General features: G+C 45.4%; 1 protein-coding gene across 2 annotated transcripts in view; it reads left to right on the top strand.

Annotated features, from left to right (window-relative positions):
* PLCB3 (phospholipase C beta 3) overlaps positions 1-20688 on the top strand; it is a 72996-nt gene that overhangs the window by 48123 nt on the left and 4185 nt on the right. The window contains exons 20-32 of one of the 2 annotated variants that reach the window (XM_035097796.3): positions 673-827; positions 1410-1571; positions 2194-2293; positions 4483-4587; positions 6580-6671; positions 8528-8666; positions 10036-10071; positions 11470-11653; positions 12486-12597; positions 14848-14924; positions 15565-15657; positions 17671-17728; positions 19845-19931. In XM_035097796.3, coding sequence (XP_034953687.2) covers positions 673-827; positions 1410-1571; positions 2194-2293; positions 4483-4587; positions 6580-6671; positions 8528-8666; positions 10036-10071; positions 11470-11653; positions 12486-12597; positions 14848-14924; positions 15565-15657; positions 17671-17728; positions 19845-19931 — 1400 coding nt within the window. The remainder of the gene's footprint in view (positions 1-672; positions 828-1409; positions 1572-2193; positions 2294-4482; positions 4588-6579; positions 6672-8527; positions 8667-10035; positions 10072-11469; positions 11654-12485; positions 12598-14847; positions 14925-15564; positions 15658-17670; positions 17729-19844; positions 19932-20688) is intronic. The other variant, XM_035097797.3, reaches the window with a different exon arrangement.

Consider the following 20688-nt stretch of genomic DNA (forward strand, 5'->3'; position numbering starts at 1 on the left):
AGTGAATGTGACAGTAAAATCAAACTAAATGACTTCTGGAATAAGAAAGTCCTTGTTGTGTGTCTGATACTCCGCAAGGAGGGTGCATGTTTAAGCTCAGCCCAGAGGAAACTCCACATTTTGGGGCCCACAGCGCTGAGACTGCATGGCTTTCATATGAAAGAAAGGAAGAGCCCTCTCATCCTCTGGGTTGCATTTTTTTGGGTCAGTCCCAGGAAGAAAGGGGGGGAAAACAAAAGAAGCTTGTCAAGCCCCTGGTGGGTTGCCAAACATGGCTGCTGGTCTGCGTTTTGGTTTAAGCTGGCCAGAAGCAGGAAAGACCCGTGGCAACTCTCTTGACTTGTTGTCCTACCAAATTAAAGAGGGATCTAACCACACACAGTTCACTTTCATGTATGCATAAGGCAATAATGGGGAGCCTGTGGTCCTCCATACATTGCTGAACTCCAACTCCCATCTGCCCCAGCCAGCATGGCCAGTGGTGAAGGATGATGGGAGATGTAGGCCAACAACATCTGGAGGGTTACAGCTTCCCCACATCCCTGCTGTAGTGTCTCTGTGCTGTGCAGAGATGGAGGTTGCAAGAGGCGGGGGAGGAGGAAGGATAGAATATCGGTTGTTCTCGCTTGTATGATGTATCAACACTTGTGCTTGAATCTCTTGTTTGCCCAGACTTGCCAATGCAGCTGAATCTGGGCAGCTTCGAGTACAATCGCCGGAGCGGGTACCTGCTCAAGCCAGAGTTCATGCGGCGCCAGGACAAGCTCTTTGACCCCTTCACCGAAGATATCATTGACGGCATCGTGGCTAATACTGTCAAAGTGAAGGTTCGAAGGGTGGTGGGTTGCAGGGATGATGAACTTGTGGCCCTCCAGATGTTGCTAGCCAGTGGTCATAGGTGATGAGAGCTGTTTTTCAGTACAGTGGTACCTCTACTTACGAATTTAATGCGTTCCGAACACACATTTGTAAGTCAAAAAAATTTGTAAGTCGAATCCCATAGGAATGCATTGGGAGAAAAAATTCGAAGTAGAAAAAATCCTATCTAAACCGCATCCAAGATGGCGGACGGAGCTCCATTCGTAAGTAGAAACATTCGTAAGTAGAGGTACCACTGTAGTTTCTGAAGGGCCACAGGTTCCTCACCCCTGGGCTGTTGCTATGATGATTTGCCAGCTTAATATATTACTGGGAGACTTAAACAAAGAGGGGGAGCTCTTCTTTCATGCCCTGCTTGCACCTGATTGGGCAACTGCTAGAGGCAGGTTCCCCACACTGATTTAAAACAAGGGTTTGGACAATACTGTCGTCCCAACAAAAAATATAGAGAAGATTTAACCCTTATCATTTTATAAAGAGTAAAAATTCTGTCCCATCTCTCTCTCCCCCCCCCCCAATCCTCCTCCCAGATAATCTCAGGACAATTTCTTTCGGATAAGCGGGTGGGCATCTACGTTGAGGTGGACATGTTTGGGCTGCCGGTGGACACCAAGCGCAAATTCCGGACGCGGACATCGCAGGGGAATTCCTTCAACCCGGTGTGGGATGAGGAACCTTTTTTGTTCCACAAGGTATTGGTGAATGCAGTTCTAGCCCAAGGACTCGGCTCTTGAAGAATGAGAAGCCATAATAAAGTCTCTGTTCAAATCTAATTTGAATTTGGTATCTAAAATAAGAGCGCTTCTGAGCTCATGCAGAATGCATTTTCTTAATTGTACTTGCCTGTGTAGGGACAGATCAATGCCATCAAGTGGTTTAATATTTGCCACCTCCCTTACCCAAACAACCTTGGGAACTCTAGTCCTTTGAGGGAGAGCTAGACCTGTCTTGTCAGTTTTTCGTACCCCTGTCAATCTACAACTTCCAGCTTTATTTTGAAAATAGTACGAAACAGCTGCATACTTGTAATGTGGGGGGGGGGTCTTACGAGAAGTAGATAGAGATTAAGTTAAGCAAGCGGGACTGTTCCAACTGTTTTGGCTTTTGGCATGATAAATGTGGAGCCCTCCCAAGTGGAGGTTTGGGCAGCCATCCATCGGTGATGTTCTGAATTTCCTCCATCAGCCAGTGGGTCGTACTAGGTGACCTGTAGGACCCCTCAAATTCTGATTCTAAAAATCACAGTGGAAGGTGTCGTGTCTTTGTGTTTCTGCCTTTTCCCTAATAATACACCTGTCTTGTCTGTCCCCTCAGGTGGTGCTTCCTACATTAGCCTCGCTGCGTATAGCTGTCTTTGAAGAGGGGGGCAAATTTGTGGGGCATCGGATACTGCCCGTCTCTGCCATCCGTTCAGGTGACCCCCCTTCCCCTCCCCATCCCCATTTACTGAGATACTGCTGTTCAAATCAGCGGGGCTTATTTCTGAGGTTAGACATGACAGCGCTGTAAAATACTTATTCTTGCGCCATCTTTAGTGCATTAGAGCATTGGTGGTTATCCTGAACAGTCCTGTGGCCCTCAGTAAGCTTATGTGTCTCTCCCCACAGCAGCCTGGGGAGAGAAGAGGGTGGCACCACTCATTTTTGCTCAGGCCCTGCCCTCCGCTGTCCCACCCACAGCCAGCATGCAGCGCCTCAGGGGTCACCTCCAAGGGATTGCAACCCTTGACAAGCCAAAGGTTATCTACCGTATGCCCAGCCTATAGCCTGCTTTATCAGAAAGTAGAAGTGTTTATCCTTAGGGAGCAGATTTTATTAGTTATATGCACGCACATTTTAAACAACAGAGCCAAAAGGCCGTGAAGTGTAAAGATTGGATATGCAATGTTTCTGTGGAGAGCCAAATGCATGCAAAATAAGGGCAGCCGTCTAGATTTCTAGATTAGCTGGGTTGATTTATCACCGGAAATGTGGCCCTTATCTTGTATACATTTGTGCTTTGCATAGAAATGTCAGAAACCCGCTACTTTGCATTTAATGGCCTTCTGGCCTCATTGTTTACCAAATCATTTTCCTCTTTGTACCTCTATGTGTGTGTGTGTATGTGTGTGTGTGTGTGTGCGCACACACACACACACACACACACACACACACTATGTGTGTGCTGTATAATTTGCCAGACAAGGACTATAAACATAGGAAGGTGCTTTAATATCAGCTCAGCTTATTTGTCTGCTTAGCCTAGTATTGTCCACTCTGACTGGCAGCTGCTCTCCAAGGTCTGGGCAGAGAGGGAGCTGTTGCCACAATCTGCTACTGGATCATTTTTAACTGGATCGAACCCGATCCCTCCTGCATGTAAAGCATCTGCTCTACCAATGAACTGCAGCCCTTCTCCCAAAAATACACCAATTGAATGGAAAGGCACTGGGATGATTGGCTAGTGCCTGAAGCTGCGAAGATGCCTGATACTCCAAAGCAGCCATCCCCAAACTTCGGCCCTCCAGATGTTTTGGACTACAATTCCCATCATCCCTGACCACTGGTCCTGTTAGCTAGGGATCATGGGAGTTGTAGGCCAAAACATCTGGAGGGCCGCAGTTTGGGGATGCCTGCTCCAAAGTCTTCCCACAATGCTTGAGATTGTTGAAGTCAGGGATGGGGGACCTTTGACCCTGTTGAGATGTTGTTGGGCTACAACCCCGTCGTTAGCTGAGCAGATGTCCTTGGCAGAGGCTCATGGGAGTTAGGGCACATCTGCACCAAGCATTTAAAGCTGCATATACAAGTTTTTTAGTGTCGTGGCTTCCCCCAAAGAATTTTGGGAACTGTAGTCCGTTAGGGGTGCTAAAGAATTGCTAAGAGACCCGAGTTCCCCTCACAAAGCTACAGCTCCCAGAGTGGTTTTAACAGCCGCTCTTCCCAGGGAACTCTGAGAATAGTAGCTGTGTGAGGTGAATAGGGATCTCCTAACAGCTCTCAGCACCAGAGGCGCCATCTTGTGAGGGGAAGTGGGGAGGCCAGTGTTGTGGCAGGAGGGGAAGAAGCCAGTCACTAGAGCTGCTTTGCCTCCATGCTTTTTGAGCATAAGAGGGGCAGAACCTACCCCATATATATAGGGGGGAACAAAAGAGCTCAGCCCCCTGGAACTGGCACCCTTGCTCAGAAGCCTTAACAGGCTACAGTTTCCAGGATACTTTGGGGGAAGCCATGACTGCATAAAGTGGTATTACAGTATAGTATTTTGCTTATTTACATTTATTAATTTTTTTAAAAAAACAAATGTGTATACCCCCATGTCTAAAAAAGAAATCAAAGCGATTTACTGCAATAAAACATAAAACCGTACAAAAAAAGCCATATAAAAAACTTTAAAACAGACATCAATTAACCTTCTTTGAGGAAGGATGCATATTGCCTGTACAGGCTTGGCTGAAAACAAGGTTTTCAGCAGGCCGGTGGTCCTTTCCCCTAATGACCGTTCCTTCTCCATTTCCAAGTACAGTATTGTCCTTTCCTAACACCTGTGCTTGCTGCCCCTGAATGTCCACCTCTCCGTTCTTACTGGGTTTTTTCTGCGTTTTCCCCTCCCTTTGTCCCACAGGCTACCACTACATTTGCCTGCGCAGCGAAAGCAACCAGCCCCTCTGCCTCCCAGCCTTGCTGGTCTATACTGAAGCCTATGACTACATCCCAGATGATCACCAAAGTAATTGAATGCTTGCGGTGGGAGGTGTTTAATGATCAGTCCCTCTTCGCAGGGAGCTCAGGGGAATTGTAGTAGCTCTGTGAGGGGAGCAGGTTCTCTTAGCAACTCTCAGTGCCAAACCAAGGAAACTACATTTCCCAGGATTCTTTGAGGGGGAAGCCATGCCCGTTTAAAGTGATATGATACCGCTTTATACAGTGCAGATGGGGGCACATGATTTGTCGCTGAAGGTTAGCCGCTTGGCTGCTCAGTATCGATGATAAAATGAGCTTGACCAATCGTATCTAGAAGGCTACTGTGCACGCCAGAAGAATATGAAAATGCAGGAGCGTCGCAACAGGGGGGCGAGGGGGGCAGGGCGCCCCAGGCTCCACACTGCAGGGGGCAGCGCGACGCCACCTCCACCGACGGCCGCTGCTATTGTGGCGGCGGCGCAACCGCCATCACAGAGGCCCCGATATTGCTGGCCTCGCCCCTCGCTTCTTCCTGGTGGGGCAGAGGCAAGGGGCAGGCCAGAGAGCAGCGTCAACGGCGGCCGCTGTTGCCCCTCGCCGCTCCACCTGAGTAGGAAGAAGCACAAAGCGCGCTACGGATTGGGTTGCCGGCAGCGCTGCTCTAGCATCGGGATCCTCGGATCCGGGCGCTGGAGCACTGCCCCCAGCAACATGCTCCATAGTGCGCAAGGAACCCGCTCCGTCGTGCACATGCGTCATGATATAGCGACATTACGTCATGACGTTACGTCACGACGCATGTGTCACGACGGAGCGGGTTGCCGCCCCGGGCAGCAGAGAGGCTCTGTACGCGCCTGTGAAGATGTATGAGCTGGTGTGAAAAGGTAGCACCCTTCTGCTTGTGCCTGCTCACCTTGACTGTTGAGGAAGACCCCTTGGGGTTTGAAACACGTTTTGTCTCCAGTATAGATCTGTTCATTCTTAGTCACATCAGACTGCTGCTAGGACACTGTATCAGCCTGCTGTATTTTAGTTTAATTTTAGCCACCTCTTTGTTATATGTTTCACATTTTTTTTTTGAGATTATAGTTGTGTTTTATTATTGGATACATTTTAGTAGCACTTTACATGTGGGTTTTTTGGGGGGCTCTTAATCAATTTTGGGTTGTGTTCTATTGCGTTTATTCATTTATTGTATCGTTTAACAATACATTTATTGTATTGTTTATTCATTCATTCATTGTATTGAACAAAGTTGTGCTCTCAGTAGCCCCGCTGAATTTAAGGGACCTAGTTATTAGCCATGTGCATGAACTTGCTAACTCTGAGTAGGACTGTTTATTTCACAAGATTTCTATACCTCTGGATTGTAATAAAACCTTAAAAGTGGCTTACAAATGAGAAAAACCAATAATAAAATTAGCAGTTTAAAAAAATGTTTAAATCGGCTATCTAAAACGATTGAAAATAATAATAATTTAAATCAGTATATGTGCTGCCGAAGCAAGCGGAGAAAAAATAATTAAAATCAATGATAAGCTAAAAACAAGATTTAAAACACATGTGAACATTCTATGTGTCTGGATGGGCTTGTGTAAACAAAAATACCCTGTTTCTCATATTTTAAGACATACCCATAAAATAAGCCATAGCAGGATTTTTAAGCATTCAAGGAATATAAGCCATACCCCGAAAATAAGACATAGTGCAGCAGCAATGCCGGCCGCGGCAGGAGGAGGAGGAAAAAATAAGACATCCCTTGAAAATAAGCCATAGTGTGTTTTTTTGAGGAAAAAGTAAATATAAGACGTGTCTTATAATATGAGAAACACGGGTATATTTAGCAGAGCTAGTATGTCTTAAGGAATCTGTGTCTTAAATCCAACTTTGGAGACATATTCTAATTTTTTTTGTGTCTCACAGTGATGACCTTAGGTCCATTAATTTCATTGGGTCTACTTCAGTTGGTGCAAGCACACACACACACGAAAAGGCTTCCTCATGTGTTAAAAACTAATGGATCTTCTTTTTCCCTCAGATTATGCAGAGGCTCTGATCAACCCCATTAAACACGTCAGCTTAATGGACCAGCGAGCCAAGCAGCTTGTGGCTCTGATAGGAGAGAGTGAGGTGAGGGCAGCCATGGCACACAGGGAAGCGGATGTGGGGCTGGAAGGGTTTCGTTTTTGTCAGACCTGATCTGCACCTCCCCACTTGGGTTGGATCACGGTTACCCCCCAGGTTTCATAGTTCTCTGAATTCTGCCATGGAATCCTCTACTTTTTTATAAAAAAAATGTATCAGGAGGGCATAATGTGTAATTGGGACGTGGGTGGCGCTGTGGGTTAAACCACAGAGCCTAGGGCTTGCCAATCAGAAGGTCGGCGGTTCGAATCCCCGCGATGGGGTGAGCTCCCGTTGCTCGGTCCCAGCTCCTGCCCACCTAGCAGTTCGAAAGCACATCAAAGTGCAAGTAGATAAATAGGTACCACTCTGGCGGGAAGGTAAACGGCGTTTCCATGTGCTGCTCTGGTTCATCAGAAACGGCTTTGTCATGCTGGCCACGTGACCTAGAAGCTGTACGCCAGCTCCCTCGGCCAATAACGCGAGATGAGCACCGCAACCCCAGAGTCGGTCACAACTGGACCTAATGGTCAGGGGTCCCTTTACCTTTACTTTAATGTGTAATAAAAAGTTGTACACATGGTGGGCCTACTCAAACTAGACCCATTGAAATTAATGGACACTGTTAACTTGGGTTCATTAATGTCAGTGAGTCTCCTCAGAATAAAACAGACTTGGATACAGCCTGGCATGTTTACAAGTGTGTATTTTTTAAAAAATACATATTTATTTTTCAGAGGAAATAATAGTGTTTTTTTAAAAAAACTAATTTAATTTTTTTTTTAAAAAAAATGGCTTTAACCCACCCTGGCATCTTGTGGTGAAGGGTGGGTTTAAAAATTGAATGAAGAATGGGGATTTTAAAAAGTTACGGGTTAAGACAGAAAATGGATTCACGAAAGAACCTGTGTGAAACTGGGAAGAGACAGCTTCACCTGTTGCTAAGAAGGCGGGACAAGGGATGAAACCTATGGAAGTGCAGGCAACCCCCCTCCTTGCCAGTGATGTAACGGTCCAGGGTCAAGGACTCCTTACTATTTCTGCAGCAGGGTCTCTATCTCCAGCATCCTACAGCTGCCCAATCAGCATGAAAGGGAATCTTTTTAGCCAGGCATCCCCAAACTTTGGCCCTCCAGATGCTTTGGACTACAATTCCCATCATCCCTGACCACTGGTCCTGTTAGCTAGGGATCATGGGAGGTGTTATGTACTGAGCTGAATCCTAGAACAATAGGATTCAGATTCAGCGGGAGCTACCCAATCCAACTCCAGGTGGAAGTGAATCCGCAACCTGATTGGCCTGCTGGAGCAGCCAATCAGGCGGCTGGCAGAAGTGAATCTGCTACCTGATTGGCCTGTAGGAGCAGCCAATCAGGCTGCAGGCAAAAGTCAATCCACAATATAATTGGCCCACAGGTGTAGCCCTGAAGTAGCCAATCACGCAAGGCCCATTGTGTAAATAATGTATATAAGCAGATGGTTTTGGGAAAAGAGCTATTCGTCTTCTCTTCTCCTCCTTGATGACTATGAGCTGAATAAAGAGCATGAATTCACTCTTGACTCCGAGTATATTTCAGGAGTTGTAGGCCAAAACATCTGGAGGACTGCAGTTTGGGGATGCCTGTTTTTAGCCATTGCATGTTCCAAAACTAAGCATCTAGGGGTGCTTCATTTTCAAGAGAATGTGTGCAAGTTCTGTTACGTACAATGAAGCACATGGCACGGATAACTGCAACGTATCCCTTCTTATTACAGTTGTGTAATTGCAATATTATTGTACAATCTTAGAAGGGTGAGGGTGTGACTGTCCTGAAGGGATCCCATACTTCTGAATTTGCCACTGTGCTACTTCTCCTCGCCAGCAGGAGAATGCAGAGAAGCCACGGACATCGGTGTCGAGAAGTTCCTCTGGCGTGACCGCTGGCCCCACTGAAGAGGCACACAAGCCCCCACGACCCCTGCTCCCCCCGACCCGGAGCCCCAGCGTAGTTCCCAGTCAAGGTAAGATCTAAAGCAGACATAGGCAACCTTGGCTCTCCAGATTTTTTGGAACTACAACTCCCATGATCCCTGACAACTGGCCCTGTTAGCTAGGGATCATGGGAGTTGTAGTCCCAAAACATCTGGAGAGCCAAGGTTGCCTATGCTTGATCTAAAGCAAGCACAGGGCACGTCAGGCCCCAAGGGCCAATTGCAGCCCTCCAGGCCTTTATGTATGTCCTGCAGAACTCTCCCTAGGCCTCACCCCTCAACAGCCCTGCTGTGCTCCCTCTTTTTGCCTGGCTGGAATATGCCCTTGAACTTGGATATGCTAGTCTATTGTACAGACAAGTTTACATGCAGGCATTTTTTTGCCTAAAGTGGGGCTTGAGCCCACAACTCGTGAGATTAAGAGCCTCATGCTCTACCAACTGAGCTATATTTCTGCCTCTTTTTTCAGGTTCTCCTTCCACTACTTGCGAATGGCTGGGGTTTTCTTTTGCTTTTTTGCTTACCTCTTTTTGCCTATAGCCTTACAGCAGCAGGGCGTCTACTTTCTTTCTTTCCCTCCCCCCACAAAAAATGGAGACACATTCCCCTGAACTATGCTGGGAAGATCCCCTATGTTGCTGTGGCCTGGTGATTATCAGCTCGTGGTAATGCAGAGGTGTGGGTTTTTCCACCGGTGGCACCAGTGTCACAGAATACTCTCCCTGCTGTAATAGGTCCCATCAGTATTGGCATGCCGCCGGCTCTTGAAGACACACCTGCTTAGAAAAGCATTCTCCTGCTCTCCTGAGTTGAACCTGCTGTTTTGACTGTTTTAAGGGGATGGGTTGTTGTACAATTTTAATTGTGGATGCTTCTCTTCAGTGTTTTGATGGAAGTGATTTATTCTGTATTCATTTACTTTTACAGTTTTTATAATGCTTATCTTCCCATTGCTTTCTTCACGGTGCCAATTAACTGAATACAACAAATCACGTGTGGCTATACTTTGTATAATCTATTTTATACTTGTAAAGCAGTTAGAAGGCATTTTGGCAAGTAAGCGGCATATTCATTATTAAACTCCTACTAATATTAATATTATTGATCCGCCTGCTCCCAAGAACTGCCAGTAGCAGCCTTCTAGCAATAAACAAGTTCCAAGAAAACGCAATTGGGGTTTATGTACTAGTTACAGGGTTTATGTAGTTGGGGTTATTGCTACCACAATTGCTGTCCTTGCAGTGGGTACATTTTCTGGGAATGTGCCTCACTACCTCCCCATACTTTCCCGGGCCCGTGTTTTAAGAACAAACTTCTAACAGGATACCTTCACACCCCTTTCGTTGTTTTAACTCCTGTTTCTCGTTTCTTTCTCTCTCGCCTTCTCTCAAACCTGTAGTGCAAAGGGACGATCTGATTGCCAGCATCCTTGCAGGTAAGAAGACATTGTTGCACCAACACCCTTGAAGATAGAATCTGAAGCTCCTCTAGACCAGCCTTTCCCAGCCTTGAGTCTCCAGATGCTGTTGGACTACAATTCCCACCACTCCTCCACGCTGGCTGGGGCCACTGTGAGTTGTAGTTCAGCAACCTCTAGGGTCCCATAACTGGGAACAAGGCTCTAGATCACTGGTTTCTTAAACTGTGGGCCCGCAAGCCCCGTTCAGGGCTATCTGTTGCGGCCCAGTTGAACTTGACTCTTGTGCTTCGGCTTACTTCTTCGGCTAATGGAGACCGAGGCCATTTTGCCCAGGCAGGGCCAGTGTGGCATAATGGTTAGAGTGTTGGACTAGGACTGGGGAGACCTAGCTTCAAATCTCCACTCGGCCATGAAGCTCATGGGGTGACCTTGGGCCAGTCATGCTCTCTCAGCCTAACCTACCGTACTTTACGGGGTCAGTGTGAGGATAAAATAGGGAAGGGGAGAACAGTGTGTGCCGTCTGAGCTCCTTGGAGGAAAGGCAGAATATAAATCTAATTAGAAATACAAATACAGTGGTACCTCTACTTATGAATAACTCTACTTACAAATTTTCTACTTACGAATGGAGCTCCATCCGCCACCTTGGATGCGGTTTAGATAGGATTTTTTCTACTTATGAATTTTTAGATAGGGTTGCTTCGACTTACGAATTTTTTCTCCCAATGCATTCCTATGGGATTCGACTTACAAATTTTTTCGACTTACAAATGTGTGTTCGGAACACATTAAATTTGTAAGTAGAGGTACCACTGTAAATAAATTGCCACACAGGCTAACAAGACCCTGTCCTGTGACATTTTCATAACGCGATGGTGGTTTCGATGCCAGTGCTAGAGAGAAAAAAAGTTGTGGATGTTTTTTATTTGTATAATACCATATTTTTCTGTGAATAAGACTCCCCCATGTACAGTATAAGACGCCCCCTAATTTTTTGAGGACTCCAAATTAAGAAAACACCCCCTAGCACTACCCATGTATAAAATGAGCCCCAATTTTAAACCTACTGTACTTTTTTGGTTTAAAAAAACCCCCTAGTTTTGTACACGGGAAAATACGGTAATTAACCCATCTGCCAAGACCCTCATCAATTTTCAAATGGGGGAAGTCTTGAACTGCTACTCCGGATTTCAAAAATAAAGCTGCCTTATGGTGGTTCATTTTTAGTTTTCTCTGGAATTAAGTTCCTAGTCCTTAGGGCTCCAGAGAGAAACTTGAAAACGTGTGGACAGGGGCAGGTGGGAACTGCCTTGCGCTGCACGTGCGCTCTCTCATCACCTTGTTGTTGGACGGGGATTACGATATTCTGTAACCTGTTGTGCCTGGGTGGGTGTTTTGGGGGATATCTTCCAGAAGTGTCCCCCCAGTCCCTGGAGGAGCTGCGCCAGCACAAGTCCTTTGTGAAGCTGCTGAAGAAACAGTACCGTGAGCTGAAGGAGCTCCGGCGGAAGCACATGAAGAAGATCTGCAGCCAAAACAAGAAGCAGAGCGCCCAGTTCTCCCAGGGGGAAAAAAGCCGGTTGCGCAGCCAGGAAGGGTGAGAAGGGACTGGCTTGGGCTCAGGCGTCCGTGGCTAGAAGCGGGAGAGCTGCCTTCATGGGAGAGTCTTGCTGGAGGACACTAACAGAGGGCTCATCCATACTTCACTTGTCCGAGAGGTTGTCAGCTTGTCCTGCAGCTTTCCCCACAAACAAACAAAAAAACCAGAAATCCGCAGAATTGCTCTTTAGTCCAATAAACCATGGGCATTTCTTATTTTTCTTGCATTGCCATCCCTGCACCGCAGGGGGTTGGCCTAGATGACCCTCAGGGGTCCCTTCCAATTCTACAGTCCTATCGCTCTGTGCAGCTAGAGCCAGCCAGATCCCTGTCCAGGGATGGGGGTTGGAATAAGCAGAGTGCAGGTGGCCGGTTTTGGGATGGCTTTAGAAGAGGAATGGACAAGTTGATGGGTAGGAGAAAGCGGCAGGGCAGAGGCAAAACCGCTTGGAGAAAGTATGGGGCAAGCAGAAAACTGCTCAGAGCTGTGCTCTTCTGGGCCTGGGACAAGCAGTAGTGTGTGTTTGCTCTGCCTGTGATTGGCTCTGCCTACTGTAGGGCTCTCTCTCTCCCCCCCCTCCCCATGCCTCGCCTAGTTAGGTAGCAGCTGCCGTTGAACTTACCCAAGAGGCAGGATTTTACTGGGAGGAAAAAGGGGGACGGTATATGACACACACACCCCAACTCTCTTCCATCTGCTTGGTTACTCATTCCTTGTTGAATTTTACTGTGTGCTCCCCCCGTTCTGCTTGAGCTTGTGCTTGGCAGCCTTAGCCCTTTCTTGCCAACTTGCGCCTCCTGACGTGTGGCTTTTCCCCTTCCCTCTGTAGGTCTCAGAGTTCTTTGGAGCTGGATCAGGAGAGCCAGATGCAAGGTCTGCTGCAGCTGCGGGAGGTTCAGCACCAGCTGGAGAGGGCCTGCAAGCGAGGGCACCTGCACCAGGTGTTTAAAGGCAGGGCGGGGCTTAAAATAGTGGGCTCTAAGCCGGAGGTGCTGTGGGTGTCCATGTGTGGTTGTTAGACTCTTATCAGCCCCAGCTAGCATGGTTGCGGATGATGGGAGCTGTAGCACAACACCCCCCTGGCAGCCCTGAGATTCAGCATCCCTGTTCCCAAACTACCCTGTCCCTGCTGGGAAAGTGTGTGTGTGTGTGCACAATGGTCAATTGCACAAATACCTTCCTTGAGATGTCTAAGCGGGTGGTTCTGTGTCTTGTAGTGGTGAGCTCTAGTTTCGGCCTTTTTTAAAAAAAGGAAGAAAGAAATGATTCCAAGTTTTGTCCTCATGTCAAAATCATAGCTGCCAAGTCTCCCGCTGAAAAATGCGGGATCAGCAGCGGCGCGGCACCGGAAGTCGCTTCTACGCATGTCCGGACATGCGTAGAAGCGACTTCTGGTTCCGCGCTACCCATGTGGCGCCAGGACCCAAAATGGAGCCTCCCTGGCAGATAGGAAATCCGGGGGATTTACGGGATTTCCCCCCTTTTTTATAATAATAATTTTTATTAAAGTTTTTACAACACAAACAATAAAAAACACAAAAATATAAAAAGACACAACAATAAAAAAAATAAACACACAAATTCAAATTACTTATTCCTTTTCCCTTCACATTATATATGGGGACCCCCTCGGGTTCCCGTCTACTGCGGTTCTTTATCAGATTAAATTTTAGCAATTTCTACACCATTTTAATCACCTTTTACAAACTTATTTTACTCCTTTCCACTTAACATATTCATACATTCCACAGTATCTTTTTAACCTAATTCTGATCTTAATAAGTTACTTTTGCATATTTTTTAAAATATAACTTAAAATCTTTCCATTCTTCTTCTGTCGCTTCTTCTCCCCGGTTGCGGATTATTCCGGTCATCTCAGCCAGTTCCATAAACTCCATCATCTTCATCTGCCAGTCGTCAACTGTTGGTAGTACATGTGATTTCCAGTTCTTAGCTATTAAAATTTTTTTTCCAATCCGGGCTGCCAGCGGGAAACGGTTTAAAATACAGGGGTTTCCCGCGAAAAACGGGAGACTTGGCAGCTATGGTCAAAATCTGTGCTCCTGTGGTTCTGCTCGTACCTCTGGGGCCATTTTCAGAAAGTAGTCATAAGAGGCTGCTGTTTGGCGGTGGTGTCCCACAGGGCTCCATCGTGACATCTATATAACGCTGCAATCTTCATCTGAGGTCCTACTACTACTGCTGCTGCTGCTGCTAATTTATTATTTATACCCTGCCCATCTGGCTGGGTTTCCCCAGCCACTCTGGGTGGCTCCCAACAGAATATTAAAAGCACAATAAATGTCAAGCATTAAAAACTCCCTTCTTTGTGTGCCTCCTCCCCAAGAGGTTCGAAGGGTGGCAACATGAGAACGGGGCCTTTTCTGCTGTGACTCCCCACTTGTGGAATGCTCTCCCCGGGAAACCTCCCCTGGCACCTTTCATTTCATATCCTTAGGTGGCAGTGAAAACATTCCTCTTCTAATTAAACAATCTATGTCCTTTTAAACCTTAGGGGAGAGCTATTATTTTTGTTTTAAGGGTTTTGTGTTTTTATGCTGTAGTCTGCTCTGTGATCCTAAGCTGAATCGAGTATAGAAATGTTAATAATAATAATAATAAATCTCTTTTCATGAAGGAAATAAATCTAACCTGCGGAGAGGGTGAAATGGCTGCTGAGTGATACTGATGATTCTGTGACTTATAAGGTGGCCCTTGACGCCCTGACAGCTAGGAAGATTAGGAAGAAAGAACTAGATGGGCTAGTAGCCAATTGAAATGGGGACTCTAATTTGCACCTTTTTTTTTGAGAATTACTTTTTATTCTGTGTAATAAGAAATTTTGGTGGATTTGTCTATGGTTTTACTGCATATAAAGCGACTGCTGTTATTTTCTTTTTCTTTTACCCTTCTTTGGATGTTGCCATGGCCTTTGGCTAGTGCAATATGTAAGTAAGTAAGAAAGCAAAGCAAAGCAAAGCAAAAACAGTTGTTTTTAATTGTTGCATTGTTTTATTACTTTTGTCAACCACTCTGGGGTTTGTTTGATTGTTTGTTTATTTGTTCACAGTCACCCAGTATATCAATTTTTAGAAGTTAATAACAACAGGCACACACTGGGCCCATTTTAGAGGGATAATAATTCCTGCCCCCATTTCTCTCCCACCTCGCTGCCCCTATCCTTGTCTCAGGCCCAGCAGCGCTTGAAAGAGATTGCCCAGGATTGCCAGGCTGCCCAGCTGAAGAAGTTGAAGGAGATGAGTGAAAAGTGAGTACTGGCGTAAGGCAAAATGGGAGAGGAAGCAGCAGACTCTCTTGGGGACTCTCAGGAGCTATATGTTGCCTGCCTTTTTGATAGGAAGCTGCCTTGAGACAGAGTCAAACTGAGGTCCACCTAGCTCTGTGTTTGCGGGGACCTTCTCATCCTCCTGAGGTTGTTGGACTGCTGCTCCCATCATCCCTGACCTTTGGACATGCTTGCCCAAGGCTGATGGGAGTTGGAGTCAAGGCTCCCCATCTCTGGTCTACTCTAAGTGGCAGCAGCTGTTCAGGGTTTCAAACTGGAGCCTTTTCCAGTGGAGGGTTTGCAGCTTTCTGCTCGCAAAGCAGGTGCTTCACTGCTGCTCTGCTAAAGTAAGCTTCTAGTCCTCATTGTTCTGAATGAAATTCCTAATCAAAAAGTAACTTAGGAAGCTGCTTTATACCAAGTCAGACCATCGGTCTATCTTGCTTGGCGTTGTCTACACAGACTGGCAGCGATTCTCCAGGCTTTTAGACAGGAGTGTCTTCCGTCCCTACCTGGAGGTAGCGGTGATTAAAGCTGGGACCTTTTGCAGGCAAGGCAGGTGCTCTGCCACTGAGCCCCACACCCATTCTTTCCCTCCCTGCACCCCCAAACCTTTGGTTAGAGAGAAGAAGGAGCTTCAGAAAATCCTGGACCGGAAACGACACAACAGCATCACTGAAGCCAAATCCCGGGAAAGGAAGAGCAAAAAGGACGTGTGAGTTGAGTTGGCTCAGGGATGGGTTGGTTTCCTTCGACTGCTTTCTAGGGCTGCTTTTCCAGTAAGATCAAAGCAGCCACGATCATCTTCTTCTTCTTCTTCTTCTTCTTCTTCTTCTTCTTCTTCTTCTTCTTCTTCTTCTTCTTCTTCTTCTTCTTCTTCTTCTTCTTCTTCTTCTTCTTCTTCCTTAAAAAAAACCTAAACTAAACCAAAATTAAACCTAAACTGAGATAAATGGAGAGAAACAGTATCCTCAAGTTCATAGCAGTGTCTTAGATCACATCTTAACCATATGTCCAAAGCACCCTTATAGCACTTTAGAATTTTCTAAAGACTGGAGTAAATTTGTAATTTATTTAAAAGACCACTGTCAACAGTTTAAAATCTTTGGCGGGGGTGCAATGACACTTGTAATGTGGAATTATTTGTAACAATTACGGTTATATAATACAGTGGTACCTCTGGTTAAGAACTTAATTCGTTCCGGAGGTCCGTTCTTAACCTGAAACTGTTCTTAACCTGAGACACCACTTTAGCTAATGGGGCCTCCCGCTGTCGCCGCGCGATTTCTGTTCTCATCCTGAAGCAAAGTTCTTAACCCGAGGTACTATTTCTGGGTTAGCGGAGTCTGTAACCTGAAGCGTTTCTAACCTGAAGCGTTTGTAACCCGAGGTTACCACTGTAGATGGATAATGGTAAAAGATGCAGCAAATTTAAACTTAAATATGCAACCCATGGAGGGAGGGAAGAAGGTCCGAAGGTTCAAAAGAACCTTGTGTTTTAATGTCTGAAATGGTTATGTTTTATATGTATAAAATTATCCCAAAAATCACCCAAAAATTATAAAACAAACGAAGAATCTTCCCTACTGCTCCCACTCACCAGTCCAGCTGCCACATTCTAGATTAGTTGTAGTTTCCAAGTCACCTTCAAAGGTAGCCCCACATTGTACGCATTGCATGCCTTCTTCATTACAGACCGGTCTAGTGGGTGACACTGGCTGCCAGTGTTCTCTTCCTTAGTCTTGCCATTGCTCCCCTCAGCAGGGAGGAGAATGGATGCAAAGCCAGGATGATTAGGCTGTACAGGTGAAACTCGGAAAATTAGAATATCGTCGAAAAGTCCATTTATTTCAGTAATGCAACTTATTATTTTTTATTTTTCTTTTAATTTTTACAAATGCTTTCTTTTGGAAATTCCGCAGTAATAAAACAAATAGTAACAATAATACAAAAATAAACATCGCTATTGCATTTCAATAATTACATTCCATCTATAATTGACCCGCCTAACGACAAATAATTACAGTGGTACCTCGATTTACGATGACGATCCGTTCCGCGGCCGTCTTCGTAAGTCAAAGTCTTCAGTTGACGAAGTGCTCGTTGTGCGCATGCTGCTTCTGCGCAGGCGGGGCGCGCGGGGCGAAAAGACTTCCGGGGTTGTCGACTACGGAAGTCGAAACCTTTGGAAGTCGAGTCGTTCGGATGTCGAGGTATGACTGTACAATTACAACAAATGAAGGCTTGACATATCTTGCTTTGCATGTCATGCATCTCTCTCATATATTGGTTTCACCTTTTAAGTTGCATTACTGAAATAAATGCACTTTTTGACAATATTCTAATTTTCCGAGTTTCACCTGTATATCATTGGCTCTGGCTCCACTTATTATTGGTCTTCCTGCCTTCTGCCATGGTACCCCATGGGCACCATCCTCCCCTGGCTGCACTTTGCAGGAGCGCACAGTTTTTAGGGGGCAAACCCTTAAGGCCATGGGAGCTGCTGGGCCTCAAGCATCGGGCCACATTCTTGAAGGCCCATCTCACCAGAGCTGGAAGACCCCAACCTGGGTTGCTTAGAGACGTGGGATTGCCAGTTCTGTTCATGCTTCAGTTTACGACTAGTGTCTTGTTCCTGTTTGTGTGGAGAGAATGGGGGGGGAGGGCAGTTTACTTGGAAACAAGGGCTTATCTTCTCATCCTGAAAAGGCTCTTTGTCTTCCCTCAGGGAACTGACGGAGATAAACAGGAGACATATCACCGAGTCGGTGAACTCCATTCGCAGGGTGAGTTTCCCATTCCTATTTTTATTCATTTTTCAATTATTATTGCATTTCTATCCCACCTTCCTCCAAGGAGCTCAAGGTGCCACATGCTGTGTGGGTAAAACCAGGAGTTACCACAACTCTGTGAGGTAAGTTAGGCTGAGAGGCATTGACTAGCCCAAGGGCATACAGAGAGGCATTGACTAGCCCAAGGGCATACAGTGTCTGTTTATAAATTGGACATTAAAATAAAATGAATTTTCTTTTTACACACACACACACCAACCACTTGATTGTAGAAAAACCTCAAAGCTGTGTCTAGCAGGGGATTTGAATCCCGATCGCCCAGGTACTAGACCAACACTCTAACCACTACACCACGCTGGCTCTTGAGTTGGGATAGCACTATTGAAATCTCACCTACGCTTTGCAACTCCCTTGCTTTGGGCAAGCCACCCCTGTCACCTTTTTGGCACCTATTGAAGACCTTCATTTTTCAATGACCCTTTTAAGCGGAGAAAATTTTATCCCGTTCTTTATCTGTGCAGTACTGTATTGGATTTGAAATTGTTTTGCATGTGAATTTGTGTGTTTTTGTTTCTTTTGTAAGTCTTTATTGGCATCTTCAACATGCACAGCAAACAACATACAGCAGTAGTGTTGGTTAGAAAACATTTTTTGACTGCTTGGGAACTTTTCACATTAATTTGTTTTCACGTATGAAAGTGTTATTCCTATCATTTAAATCAGGCACCCCCAAACTTTGGCCCTCCAGATGTTTTGGACTACAATTCCCATCATCCCTGACCACTGGTCCTGTTAGCTAGGGATCATGGGAGTTGTAGGCCAAAACATCCGGAGGGCTGCAGTTTGGGGGTGCCTGATTTAAATGATTGCTATCATTTATTTATTTATTTTATTTATTTTGTGCAAAACTCGAAAGCATTTTTAACGGATTTTTTTTATAAAAAAAACATTGTGTTTATTGCTATTTTGATTGTATTTTTTTCCCATAAAAGTGTTTATATAGTGCTATCTCATAAAAAATAATAATGAGGGTGGTCTGTGCAGCAACATAAAAACCACACAACTGACACCACCCCAATTAAAACCAGTCGTAACAAAATCTTAAGGGTCAATTTATAAGCAGGCAAAAGAGGGACCCAAGCATGCCTTTCCTGGGAATAATAATAATAATAATAATAATAATAATAATAATAATAATAATAATAATAATAATATATTATTTGTCCCCCGCCCATCTGGCTGGGTTTCCCCAGCCACTCTGGGCAGCTTCCAACAAAGATTAAAAATACATTAAAATGTCACACATTAAAAACTTCCCTGAACAGGGCTGCCTGTTCAGCTGCTCCATAGAGTAGGCATCACCACCGAAAAGGCCCTTTTGCTCAACTCCATAAAGAGCGTTTTTCCTGGCAAAGCAAATTGAGCACAAATCCCACACATGTATATAGAAAAAGAGACAATTCCTGAGATAACCCTGTTTCCCAGGTTGTAAATTTAGAACATTCAAAACTGGCAATTTTTATTCATACAGTGGAACCTCTACTTACAAATTTAATCCGTTCCGGATGCACATTCGTATGTAGAAACATCTGTAAGTCGAAACACGGTTTCTCATACGAATGCATTGGGAACGGATTAATTCGTTCGGGAGCCTCACCTCCCTCGCTGCCCTGCGCTCACCGCCACCGCTGGATCGAGCCCTCGCCGCTGCTGTGAGGCTGGCCTTCTGTTGGCCTCGCAGGATTGGGGCCTCACCGCCGCTGCGAGGCCGGCCTTCTACAGGTGCCACTGTATATAAAAAAGAGCCTGGAAACAAATCGCAATCCAATTATGACCTAAGAGTTTGGTTCATCCCGCCAGCCCTAGACACACAAGTTCTGGCTGCTGCTTCCTCAGCTCATTAAAGTTTCTGGACCATCTCCAAGAGTAGGTGCATTACAGGAGTCCGACCTGGAAGCATCAAAGGCAGGAATGACCGGGGGGGGGGGGAGGTAGGGCTTATTTTCCCCAGGAAACACTGCAGCTTGCAAGTCTGAGCGATCTGGTGAAAAAAGAGCTATGTTAACATTATCCCTGCTTCACTGACTCTGGTCTTCCTTCCATCCCAAAGCTTGAGGAAGCCCAGAAACGGCGCCAAGAGAAGCTACTGGCAGGGCACCAGGGAATACTACAGCTGATTGAGGACGAAGAGCCGCGGGTAAGTGCAGCAAATGCTTTAAAAATATATATATTATTTATTAGTTTTCAAAACTTTAACACATAAAGAATAACAAAAGAGCAAAATTGAAACATAATAAAAAAAGAAAAGAAAAAACATATCAATTCATTACAATTAACATTGTGGACTTCCTCGATTCCCCCCCACACTGGGTCCATTTATTAAATCTAAATTAAGCAGTTTTCTTTTATCATCTTAAATCATTCTGGCACAATTTTTTCCATTATTTCCCAACCAATTCTAATCTATTCAAAAAAAGCCAAAAACAACAACAACAAATACCCTCAACCTATAATTCATTAATTAATCCAAATCTGCCTGGCGTGCTCTGGTCCATGGGGTCACGAAGAGTCGGACACGACTAAACAACAACAACAATCCAAATCTAACTTTATTTTCCATCCATCTCTTATTCTTCCTTTAGCCTCACATTTTATACCCCAAAAATACCCATATATTCAAATGTTATTTCTTCTATCATACTTTTAACCACATTTGTCTAATTCTACCCCCCCCTTCCCCTGGACTCCGGATCTCCCAGATGTACCAACCAGCTCCATAAAACGTTCCAGTTTGGGACCATCTTAATCCGTCAGAAAAAAACCCATTGTTTCTCCTCACCCTATTCCCACTCTTTCGCCACCTATCCACCACTCTCCTTTAGAGTGCGCCAAATGCTTCTGGGAATCATAGAATTGTACAGTTGGGAGGAACCACAAGCATCATCTAGTCCAAC

The sequence above is a fragment of the Zootoca vivipara genome, chromosome 16 (genome assembly GCF_965207765.1).
Source record: "Zootoca vivipara chromosome 16, rZooViv2.hap1.1, whole genome shotgun sequence".
Taxonomy (NCBI): domain Eukaryota; kingdom Metazoa; phylum Chordata; class Lepidosauria; order Squamata; family Lacertidae; genus Zootoca; species Zootoca vivipara.